The 13102-nt window shown below is 44.4% G+C and overlaps 1 protein-coding gene across 2 annotated transcripts in view; it reads left to right on the top strand.

Annotated features, from left to right (window-relative positions):
- Positions 1–13102, top strand: part of ccser1 (coiled-coil serine-rich protein 1) — a 106050-nt gene that overhangs the window by 39835 nt on the left and 53113 nt on the right. For both annotated transcript variants that reach the window (XM_024439588.2, XM_042330708.1), the window contains exon 9: positions 976–1053. In XM_024439588.2, the coding sequence (XP_024295356.2) occupies positions 976–1053 (78 nt within the window). The remainder of the gene's footprint in view (positions 1–975; positions 1054–13102) is intronic.

The following is a 13102-nucleotide window of genomic DNA, read 5'->3' as shown; positions in this document are numbered from 1 at the left end:
TATGTCACATGCCTGGTGCCGCCAGTATGCTCCATAGAGTCGGTTCCCGTTTGACATCTGTGTATTTGCACATTCTGGTTCTAGGTACCGATTGCTCCTCTCTCCTTCTCCTCAGACTACCATATGGTCCATAGGAAAACACAGACTGTTCAATGTGTTGTTGGCCCAGCTCAGATAAGGATGGCCCAATCAATCAGGTTCCTCGTGATTTGCGGATCTCAGCCAAAGACGAGGGATGTTGGAAGCCCCCGCACTGTTTGAAATCTGGCGCGGTTGGTGTGACGATACTCACTCTCCGGCAGATTGCATGCTGCACACACCAGCCATGTCTGCTGCGACAGCATACCTCACTTAAATTCATGACATATGCCTCAGATTTCTGAACCCTAATTGGTAGAATTGATATTAACAGAACGTAACACTCACCAGCAGCATTGCAGCGGAATCGTAAGCAGCCCCCCTCCCCCAAAACAGGGCTGTAATTTTCAAGGAAACGGCAGCTCTTAGCCAAACCTGCTGAAATCTGTCCGCTGAGAAGCGTTCATTTTGCCCGAGTAAGACCTTGCAGCACATTGGCCAGCACTCCCCTGTCAGTTGATATTACTTATTTTTTTGGTGCACTTTGCGAGGTAACGTGGTTCAATATTTGCTGACGAAATCCTCCCTGCATGTCTTTCAACTTTCCTACCCCAGTGATTTTAGGGGGTTTTTGTCGGCTGGAATGTAATATTTTCTGTGGCGCTTTTTTTGGCATGTGGTGTTCTTAAACCGCGTGCATTAAAAAGGTACTAATAATACTACTTGGTCCTGGGATTTTTCATAGTCAAGCCACACGCTCAGGACAAAACTCCTGGCCCTAACTATGACGTAATGTAGGCTGGGAGTTGTTCCTGACCGCATGACCTGACCAGGAAGAACTCCGGTCCGCAGTATGAGTGACCGTCTCTGACGTTGGTCTGTGTGTTCTGCGTGCAGGAGAGTGCCAAAGCTGCCCTGAAGCCCACCTGCCAAAAACCTGACCGAACTACGCAGACGGACCCTCCTGGACCAGAGGTGAGTACACGGATCACTCTGCTACAACAGAGATCCAAATGGAACTGTTGAGGCACCCCTGCCGTTTTAGAGTCTTGTCTTTTTTTTTCTCCAAATGGAATTATGGCCCTCCACTTAGATATTTCCTTTTGGAGATGTCTTAGACATTCAGCAGCCTCGGTGTTATCTCACTGCCATTGTAAAGTGCTGTCTATTCTATGAGAGCTATGGGTCCGGCCCAGTGTTCTGTTCAGCTTGCCTGGCCGAGGTTGTTGGGACCGTTTGGGAACACGGGACTTGACAGATGACTGCCTAAAATGAAGCATCTCTATAATAGCAACAAAAAAAGAAGAGTTGAGTGAGTTTGCGTCTTTCTTGTTGTCTCTGGAAACATTCCCCACTGCGCATGCACACAATGACAATGGATATGGTTCTTAACTAAGCTACATACTCCTTTACACACACAGTGCACATCAACAGACATAGATAGCACATGTTGTGTTCACATTTTCCTCACGATATTAAGTATGGCTTACTTTTTGTAAATTTTCCAGAACACATCTGGAAACGACACGATGTGACTGACTAAATGTCCGTGGCTATGTGTGCTCCTGTGTTCTTTCACTTCATGTGCCTAACGATTAGGTTACATTTCAGAGTTACTCGTACAAAAAAGGTTTGTCTGTACAATGTTGCGAAGCACATATGGACCGAAATGTTCACTTAATCATTTAGTAAAGCCTGTAATGGGCTAGTCTTGGTGGAGGGGTTCTGTTATAACTCATTTATATGGCTGACATCACACAATGTTTGCCTACAGCTAAGCAGTGGAAAAAGCACAGAGTGGGGTTCATCATCGCAATCATTAATTTTCTATCACTCTGACATGGGTTTTAGTGGGCGATGCATTCCTCTGCCCATACAAAGATAGGCTCGTGTATATATTTTTCTCATTAAATGTCTCTAGTCTTTGTTTGCTGTTCTTACTAATGTGCTTCCATAATGTACATTCAAATGGCCCCCTGTAATTGCCTCCACTGGTTCAGGGCCTAATGCAACACAAATGTGTCAGCACCCCATTATACTTGGCCTTGAGTGTCATCGCTGAAAGGAACACGGGCGAATTGGAGATTTGTGCCGATGAAGAAAGCTTGCATATATTATGTTATTGCGTAAGTCTTAAGGACTGCTTTTCTGAAGTTTTCCCTCTCTTTGCTTGGGGTAATGGAGTTGAGAAGTGGTGTGTCATGAAGATACGTGTGTATCGTCTCATGTACTGTAGCGTTCCACATCACCACTTTCTTTACCTCTCCCAAGGTTTTACAGGTTATTTTACTCAGCAACAGCAGCAGTAGTAGCAGCAGCAGATGAGTTGCCATCTTCAGGCTCCCGTGCGTATATACTGCAAACCTTTATCGGTTACAACATCGAGGACAGGCAGTTATCTAAAGTGTGTCTACAAGTGGGTCAGCTATTTCGAAGGCTGGTGTGACTTCAGGAGGACGTCTTATTTTTTTTGGAGCACGTTCTCCCTCTCTCCATTGGAGCTAATTCGCTGACAGGGAGAGGCAGATCAAGCACTGTACTCTCTCTGTTCAGCCCCATACCACCACCAGAGACTTCCCTGTGTCCGCTCTGTTTTGGTCATCAGTCCTGTCCACCCACTCCAAAAGAACCAAAGCTCTGGAGCAAAGACTTCTCAAAGTCCTGTAAAAGTTGTTGGGCCAAGCACCCACGCGTCATGCAGCCGGAAGTGTATGTTCATAGGTGAACCAATGAAGAGAGGAAGAATTGAGTTTGAAAATACGCTCTTCAAGTGTCGATAGCAAATGCATGAGCAAGGCAGTCGAATGACTCAACAGAATGAATAGATGCCGTGTGAAGCCTCTCACGTCTTCAGATAGTATTTTAAGGATTTCCAGCACTGAGAGAGAGGGAGAAAGAAAAATAGTAGAGCGAATGTGTTGCCAGAAGGAGAGGCTATTTGATGTCCTGCAGAGACTTAACAGCTCTAGGTACAGAGTATTTGAAAAAGTTTTTTTCAGGGGCTTGAATCGATTGAGATTGCGCATTAAATTGGCTTGGAGAAGTAAAGCATTCTTAAGAGGGACATTTTATAGGGAATCAAAAGTACTTGATGTGAAGCACTCTTCCCTCTCTCTTCCTTTTTCTCTGTGCCCCTCTCTCCAGTCTCCTTGTGGTCACTGTTGTTGCTACTTAAAAGGATGAAAGGAACCGCTAAAAGCCCGGGAATTTATAGTGTTGCCTGTAAGCTGTTGTAGACAGTCATTTAAATGGAAAAACACTTAAGCGAACATTTAGTCCCCCTCTATAGGGGAGATAAGATGTTAAATGGATTGCCTTTCTTCCCGAAGATTCCTCTTGCAGTCATAAATCTGTTTTTAGTGGAATGACAGCACTTATTAAAGAGGCTCCATGAACATGGAGCAGACTGGCATCCCTGTGCCATGTGCCAGCCAGATGCCAGCGGGGATTCTGTGCTGGGAGCAGGCCACCAAGCCCTGGCAATGCAATCCTCCTGCTCTCCACTGCTCTGTGAACACCTGTGCAAAGGTACATGGCGACCATTTCAACTCGGGCATCAAACTTCACCCTGCTGGGCTCTCACATCTCTCCTCGGCCCTGAACTCCATTCACAACACTTTCAGCATTCCGAGAGGCGCCTGCGGAGCGTTCTACGCTTTCCTAATCTCTGATCCCAGCAGGAAAGATGGGAGCGCACCAGGGGTATAAGAAGAGGCTTCCACTGCAAAGCACTTCCCACAACAAACCCCCCCCTCCCCCCATTCAGTTTCTCGGTTTTGATTGTGTTTTTATCTGTTTCCGTTTTATTCTCGGTAAAGTCATATTGTGTCTTTGAACAAGGAGCCAGGGTTGAGGACATGAGCTTCAGAGGGAGCTGTGAATGAGGGTCAGGAATGATCAATGATGTGCTATTGACAGACACTGTGTTGACAACTAGATGCTAGTTGACAACTCCACTGAACGAAAATATAAACTCAATCATTTTAATGATATTACTATGTTACAGTTCATGTAAGGAAATCAGTTAATTGAAATAAATTAATTATGCCCTAATCTATGGATTTCACATGACTGGTGCAGTTGCGCAGCCATGGGTGGGCCTGGGAGGGCATAGGCCCACCCACTTGCACGACAGGCCGACCCACTGTGGAGAGAGACCCAGCCAATCAGAATTAGTTTTCCCCACAAAAGGTCCCGTTTCCTCAGCTGTCCGGGTGGCTGGTCTCAGTCTATCCCGCAGGTGAAGAAGCCGGATGTGGAGGTCCTGGGCTTGCGTGGTTACACGTGGTCTGCGGTTGTGATGCCAGTTCAACATACTTCCAAATTCTCTAAAACAACATTGGAAGCGGCTTATGGTAATAACTGAACATTTCATTCTCTGGCAGCAGCTCTGGTTGACATTCCTGCAGTCAGCATGCCAATTGCATGCTCCCTCAACTTGAGACATCTGTGGTATTGTGTTGCGTGACAAAACTGCACATTTTAGTGGCCTTTTATTGTCCCCAGCACAAAGTGCACCTGTGTAATGATCATGCTGTTTAATCAGCTTCTTGATATGCCACACCTGTCAAGTGGATGGATTATCTAGGAAAAGGAGAAATACTCACTAACATGATGTAAACAAATTTGTACTCAAAATTGGAGAGAGATAAGCTTTTTGAGTTATGAAACATTTCTGGGATCTTTTATTTCAGCTCATAAAACACTCTACATGTTGCGTTTATATTTTTGTTCAGTATAGATGGGCCTGGCTCTTTCTACGTGAGATGGATATGTACTGAGAGTTGAGATCGAAACTGAGGAAAAGTGGGGCGATGATGTCTACGGGAATTGTAAAGGAAGAGATTTCAAAGTGTTTTTAAGGCACAATTGTTTAATATGTATTTAATCTTTATTTAACTTGGCAAGTCAGTTAAGAACAAATTCTTATTTACAATGACGGCCAAATGCTTGAATGGGACACATTTTTATCAAAGGTATATGAATCTAAACTCAGCAAGAAAAAAATGTCCCCTTTTCAGGACCCTGTCTTTCAAAGATAATTGGTAAAATTCAAATAACTTCAGAGATCTTTATTATAAAGGTTTTAAACACTGTTTCCCATGCTTGTTCAATGAAACATAACATAAACAATTAATGAACGTGCACCTGTGGAATGGTCGTTAAGACATTAACAGCTTACAGACGTTAGGCAATTAAGGTCACAGTTATGAAAACTGAGGACACTAAAGAGGTCTTTCTACTGACGCTGAAAAACACCACAAGAAAGATGCCCAGGGTCCCTGCTCATCTGTGTAAATGTGCCTTAGGTATGCTGCAAGGAGGCATGAGGACTGCAGATGTGGCCAGGGCAATAAATTGCAATCTCCGTACTGTGAGACGCCTAAGACAGCGCTACAGGGAGACAGGACAGACAGCTGATCGTCCTCGCACTGGCAGACCACGTGTAACAACACCTGCACAGGATTGGTACATCCGAACATCACACCTGCCAGACAGGTACAGGATGGCAACAACAACTGCCTGAGTTACACCAGGAACGCACAATCCCTCCATCAGTGCTCAGACTGCCCGCAATAGGCTGAGAGAGGCTGGACTGAGGGCTTGTAGGCATGTTGTAAGGCAGATCCTCACCAGACATCACGCCTATGGGCACATTCCCACCGTTGCTGGACCAGACAGGACTGGCAAAAAGTGCTCTTCACTGACGAGTCACAGTTTTGTCTCACTAGGGGTGATGGTCGGATTTGCGTTTATTGTTGAAGGAATGAGTGTTACACCGAGGCCTGTACTCTGGAGCGTGATCGATTTGGAGGTGGAGGGTCTATCATGGTCTGGGGTGGTGTGTCACAGCATCATCGGACTGAGCTTGTTGTCATTGCAGGCAATCTCAACGCTGTGCGTTACAGGGAAGACATCCTCCTCCCTCATGTGGTACCCTTCCTGCAGACTCAGCCTGACATGACCCTCCAGTATGACAATGCCACCAGCCATACTGCTCGTTCTGTGTGTGATTTCCTGCAAGACAGGTATGTCAGTGTTCTGCCGGGGGCAACGAAGACCCCGGATGTCAATCCCTTTGAGCACATCTGGGACCTGTTGGAACGGAGGGTAAGGGCTAGGGCCATTCCCCCCCAGAAATTTCCTGGAACTTGCAGGTGCCTTGGTAGAAGAGTGGGGTAACATCTCACAGTAAGAACAGGCACAGAACAGGCACTTGGTGCTTCTCGATCAGTTTGTCTCAGTTGTTGAAACTTGTTATGTTCATACAAATATTGACACTTTAAGTTTGCTGAAAATAAATGCAGTTTACAGTGAGAGGATTTTTTTGCAGAGTTTAGTAGAATTTATCAATATGGTCGGTATTGTTAGGCCTAGAAGTTTGCTTCAGGGACGCAAAGTTTTGAGATTTAAGGTATGCAATTCAAGAGTGAAAACTGCATACTCAACTCTCATTTTAAGCCAAGATTGTTCCTTCTCTGTCCAGATCTACAACCAGCTAAATTAGGTCTCGGTCTCGTCCCCAATTCCAGATCTACCTCTGACTAATGGTAAAGCACTGCAGAAAGTAATCTTTCTGCCCTACTTACACTCCCCTCTTTTTAAATGTCTTCCTACTTCCTCCTCTTTCAGCTGTCCCTCCATCTGTATATCCTTATCTTTATGGTGCTGGCCTGTCCTCTTTAGACCTCCCTCCCCTTTCCCCTCTTTTTGTAATCCCCCCCCTCTTTTTACCCCCATTTTCCTCCCCGCTTCTTCTCCCTCCACCTCTTTCTGCTGTCCCTCCATCTGTATATCCCAGCTCAGCTTTATGGTTTTGGGTCTGTCCTACTTCTCCCCGAGTGTATGCGAAGGTGATAAAATTAGTTCTCGCCTGTGCCCAGACCACGGCTCCTTAACCGTAACTCCTTTTGGGCTCCTGACACTGAGTGGGGAGGGCACGAGGATCATACACACCATTAAGCCTGATGTAATGTGTGGGGTGGGCCCCTGTGGCGTCTGCCCGATCTGCATGTTCATGTGCGGTCTGGACGGAGGCAGGGTTATTAGGGCCCTGAAAAGGGAAATAGTGTTTTTACGGTGATTTTTACTGTGACCATCAACTTTTACTGGCAGAGGCGTCCCTCTATCAGCCTGCTGTGGTGCTGCAGCAGCTGCCCCTTACTGCAGGAGGCCCCTCCTCCAACATCCAGGACCTTGTAAACACAGGAGGGCGCTAAGTATGGCAGGTGGAACTTAGAGGGAGACGTACAGGCCTGCAGTCAGGACATTGGTACTCATCCATACTGAATCAGATGAAGGTTATGTGAAGGAAGCCAGAACTTTCTTCTTGTCCTTGTCAACCGATTAGGAGGCCATCATGCTCAGGACTAACTCCTGGTCCTACATCAACAGGACTAACTCCTGGCCCTACATCAACAGGACTAACTCCTGGCCCTACATCAATAATATCTACCAGAAGGATGCACAGTTTTTAAAATATTTTTTCAACATTTGGTATCTAGTGCACTATGCAGGCTGTTAAGCTGCCATGTTATCCACCCCTGATTCCCCCCTATTCCAGGTTTGCTGACATTGATCCCAAGATATTGGTGTGTTTTGTTTGCAGGGCAGAGCTTGCGGGAGCACGGTCATGTTGTCACGCAGGCCGCTAAGTGAGTGGTGTTTGATCTGGACTTGTGTGTGTGTGTTGTTTTGTTTCCTGCTTTGTGGACTACTGAAGAATGCTACCTGCATTATACTATACAGTACCGTACTGTAGAGAATGTCCCCTGCACCTGAAGCATGGCATGCCAGTTAGGCCCTGGCGTTAGGGCACTACTTAACCCCCCAGTCACTGCACCTCCTGAATCCTGCCTTTCACCCTTGACCCTGATCTGTCAGCCTTTGCCCCCCTCCTTGTCCTGTCAGCTGAGCCACAGAGGTTATGCACTAGCTGACCTCTCCAGTCTGATCTAGGTGCACTATGCTCCAACACAGCCACGTACATCTCTGCTAGTTGCACCGGTTGCATTAGGAATGGTAGTATGAATCGCTCACTTTCCCTATGGTTCATATTGTGGCCCTTGTCTTCCATGATTGGTTTACCCAGGTTCTGCTATTGTTTCGCGTTGAGTTCTGCGATCGTGGTTTGTTATTAAACAGCCTCATTGCGTCCACTAACAGTGCGTGCGTATACCAGGTGGAATTGTGAGAGGAATGAACAGACAGTGGGCTGCCTTGTAGAGTGTACCCATAGGGCAGTAGCAGGCAGGGATGGATGAAAGCTCCTGTTGGTATGTGCATATGCAGTGCTCCAACACCCTGGACCAGAGCTGTAATATGTCACTAGCTCTGGTCCAGGGTGTAGCTAGTAGCTATCTAGCTCTGTTCCGCACTAACTATGCTCTAGGGTGTAGCTAGCTAGCTCTGGTCTGCACTAACTTCTAGCTACGCCCTGGATCAGAGCTAATTATTGCGGACCAGAGCTAGTGCGGACCAGAGCTAGCTAGCTAATAGGTACGCCCTGGAACAGAGTTTGGGACAGATTATAGCTCTGGTCCAGGGCGTTAGAACACTTTGGGCACATATACCATCTGAGAAGCAAGCACATGCTCTTTGAGGTTCACAGACCAGGTGGCCACCGCGTGCATAATCTGGATGCTTTTCATTGTTTGTGGTTGGTTGGGGTACCTGTCTGGGGTGATTACTAGGACCGTATGTGTGTGGATAATTCCTTGATCCTCATTGGTTTCCCACGAACGTGCATCTTTTTGCCTGGTTCTGACTTGCAACCATACACAGGCAAGTACGGGGATACAAACAACCTCTGAAATACCCCCAAACTTTTGGAATACAACCACTTCTGAGGTTGGTGAATTGTTGTATCTGAAAACATTTGCTTTTCATATTGATGTCTCAAGGTTGTAGTATGTGCACACCAGGATTTCGTTAGGAAAATGTGGTGCTGAACAATTTGAGAAATTGACCGGACCCATGTGCATTGGGTGAGTAAACTGCGTCCATCCTCGGTGCTCAGATTGACAAATCACATTTAGATTACGGTAATCTTTTTTTTTTTAACAGCAAGTCGAGGATGCAAGGATGTGCGGCCATTCTTACTGAATTCTGATGCGTACTTTGAAGATGCTGGAATAACTGTTCACATTTACTTTTCCTCACCCAACAAGACAAGGAACGAACAGCAAAATCACTAGCCTATGTCACTCTACTATCCCCCATAGTAGAAAAGTTAACCTATTTTATTGGTCAGCTTGACAAGGAAGAAATAGCCTATTTCAAACAGACTCTGGGACAGTTGTGGGACGATAGATCCCACATTTATGCAACCAGTAGGCCTAGGCTACATTTTTTTAAATTAAAAATGATGATGCAACAGATCAGAATAATTATATTAAAATGTTGATGAACTATTATTTCTTCACATTATAAGTGCAGCAACGCACACAAGGCAGTAGGCTACGTGCAAATGTTTGTTCCATAATGCAATTAGTGGGAAAAAACAGTCTAAAGCACATGTGACAGAGAGGAAAATATCCTAGAAATGTAGAAAGAGGGGAGATCTGATAGGCAACAAGTAGCATGGACTGCTTATATGACTAGGATTGTGCCTTTGGCTAATACCCTCCGATTATGGGTCTGATTTTTGCTAGGCTACTTTGAAGCAAGGTAAAGACATGCCTCCATAATATGTAGTAAAACGTTCAGGTTTCAAACAATTAAGTAAACTGTATGTTTCCAAAATGCATACTGCCTCCAGCTCACTGCAAAGTGGTGTGTGACATGTTGATGAAGCCTGCCTTCCGTTGCCTATGCATTTGCTGTTTGAGATGCCGTAGCAGCAGCTCTCGCACTGTCTGACAGATTTTCCGCTCAAAGGCTCCTGTATCTGTATGCTGTACGCTTGTGATGAATAAGATGCATGTTTTTTTGATGTATCCATTTGTTTGTTTCTGGTTGTTGTGTGTGTGTCATGCGCATTAGCGTTTGTGTGTGTGTGTGCACATTTGTGTGTGCACGTGTGCATACGCTTTTGTCTGTGTTGTGAGAGAAGAGTGCCTCTGCCCATAATTAAGAGGTGCTCTGTGCTGCATCATTGTGCAGGATTAGATTGAGATAAGTGCGCTGGCTCCTGGCCAGGCTGGCGTGGGACAACCTGAATGACTCGTGTGTTCCCCATTCAGCATAATGGCATGTCATCCCAAAGGAGGACGGCCTAGGCTCTCTTAGCATCTCTCTGCTCTTCTTCTGGTAGCCACTTCCTGTAGAGTCCTGCCCCCCTCCCCTCACCGAAGGCACTGTGTGCACACACATACAATGTCTTTGGAAAGTATTCACACCACCTTTCCACATTTTGTTGTTCGTCTGAATTTTAAATTGAGATGTTGTGCCACTGATCTTGAGTTTCAGAATTTCTTGAGTCAATAAGTATTAAACCCTTTTATGTTAAGCCTAAATAAAATTGTGCTTAACAAGACACAATAAGTTGAATGGACTCACTTCAAGCACAGATTCAACCACAAAGACCAGGGAGCTTATCTAATGGTTTGCAAAGAAGGGAACAAATTGGTCTATGGGTTAAAAAAAGCAGACATTGAATATCCCTTAAGGCATGGTACATTACTAATTACACTTTGGATGGTGAATCAATACACCCAGACACTACAAACATACAGGCACCCAACAATGTAGTTTACTCCACAATACTAACCTAAATGACAGAGTGAAAAATATTCCAAAACATGCATCCTGTTTGCAATAAGGCACTAAAGTAATACCGCCCCCCAAAAATGTTACCCCCTTTTTCTCCCCAATTTCGATTTTGTCTCATCGCTGCGTCCTCCGAAACATCACCCGTCAAACCGGGCTTAATAACATCCGCCCGCTTAACCCGGACGCCAGCTGCACCAATGTGTCGGCGGAAATTGATAGAGGAATTCTAAATTCCTATATGTTTTGTAGCCAAAACCAAATTCACACTCTTATCTATTTCATAATAAGTTTATCATTTTGCATGAATTAGCAAGAGACCAGTCTTAAAAACAAGTTCAGCATTTATTTTTGATGAGTACTGACCCAAAATACAAAGAACATTACATTTTAAAGAGAGAACATAAAATGACGTCATCAGTTTCACACACTCTCTCCGATCCCCACAATAGCGCAGTGTCTTCAGGTCTGGAGTTCTTCTTCTACTCCCCTCATAAAACTACATTCCAAACTGTCTAAAAGATATACTTTTCTCCACTAATGGAACACAAAACAAACATTCTTACCTGTCTGAAAAGATACATCATCCTTCTCCCTTAAACCCGCAAGGTACAGACAATTAATTTGTTTTACTTACATTTTCAGTAACAGCTTAACCAAGAACCCATACATTTCATACCATAACATAATAGTATTAGAATAAATGGTTCTAATTAAAAATGTATACATAATTAATCATTTCAACTATAATTTCCTCCAACAAAACCGTGTTCAACTGATGACCGAGGTCAGCCTACAGCCGCCCGGCCTGCCACAAGGAAATGCTAGAGTGCGATGAGCCCAAGTAATGCACCCCGGCCAAACCCTCCACTAACCCGGACAACGCTGGGCCAATTGTGCGCCGCCCTATGGGACTTCCGATCACGGCCGGTTGTGATACAGCCCGGGATCGAACTCTCATCTGTAGTAACGCCTCTAGCAGTGCTATGCAGTGACAGACCACTGCACCACTCGGGAGGCCAGAAATGCACTTTTTGTCCTGAATACAAAGCGTTATATTTGGGTCAAACATAACACATCACTGAGTACCACTCTTCATATTTTAAAGCGTGGTGGTGGCTACATCATGTTATGAGTATGCTTGTCATCATCAAGGACAAGGGAGTTTTTTTTTAAACAAAAATTTATGGAATAGAGCTAAACACAGGCAGAATTCAAGAGGACAACTTAATTCTGCATTCCAACAGACACTGGGAGACAAATTCACCTTTCAGCGATACAATAACCTAAAAATCAAGGCCAAATACCCTGGAGTTGCAGTTTTTTTTTTTACTTAAATCAGCATGAAAATCGGTCAAGTCTTGAAAATGTCTGTCTAGCAATGATCAACTTGCCAGAGCTTGAATAATTTTTTAAAGAATATAATAGCCTAATATTGTACAATCCAGATGTGCAAAGCACTTAGAGACTTACCCAGACAGAATCACTGCTGTAATCGTGGCCAAAGGTGATTCTAGCATGTATTGACTCGGGGTTGAATACTTATCTACTCAGCATATACAGTACCAGTCAAAAGTTGTCACACCTACTCATTTCTGGGGTTTTCTTTATTTAAATTTTTTTCTACATTGTAGAATAATAGTGAAGACATCACAACTATTAAATAACACATGGAATAATGTAGTAACCAAAAAAGTGTTACAATACAAATTGTGTTACAAATACATTATATATTTGAGATTCTTCAAAGTGTCCACCTTTTTGCCTTGATGACAGCTTTGCACATTCTTGGCATTCTCTCAACCAGCTTCATGAGGTAGTCACCTGGAATAAATTTAAATTAACAGGTGTGCCTTAAATTAATTTGTGGAATTTCTCTCCTTATTAATGCGTTTGACACCATCAGTTGTGTTGTGACAAGGTAGGGTTGGTATACAGAATATAGCCTTATTTGCAAAGAGAAATGGCAGTCCATCATTACTTGAAGGTCAGGAAGACATGAAGGTCAGTCAATCTGGAAAATGTCAAGAACTTTGAGTGCAGAAACTGGCTTTCATGAGGATCGCCACAGGAAAGGAAGACCCAAAGTTACCTCTGCTGCAGAGGATAAATTAATTTAGAGTTACCAGCCTCAGAAATTGCAGCCCAAATAAATGCTTCAGAGTTCAAGTAACAGACACATCTCAACATCAACTGTTCAGAGGAGACTGTGTGAATCGCTGCAAAGAAACAACTACTAAAGGACACCAACAAGAAAAAGAGACTTGCTTGTTCCAAGAAACACGAGAAATGGACATTAGACCGGTGGACATCT

Source organism: Oncorhynchus tshawytscha, linkage group LG12, assembly GCF_018296145.1.
Source record: "Oncorhynchus tshawytscha isolate Ot180627B linkage group LG12, Otsh_v2.0, whole genome shotgun sequence".
Taxonomy (NCBI): domain Eukaryota; kingdom Metazoa; phylum Chordata; class Actinopteri; order Salmoniformes; family Salmonidae; genus Oncorhynchus; species Oncorhynchus tshawytscha.
This window is presented reverse-complemented; position numbering and strand designations above follow the sequence as displayed.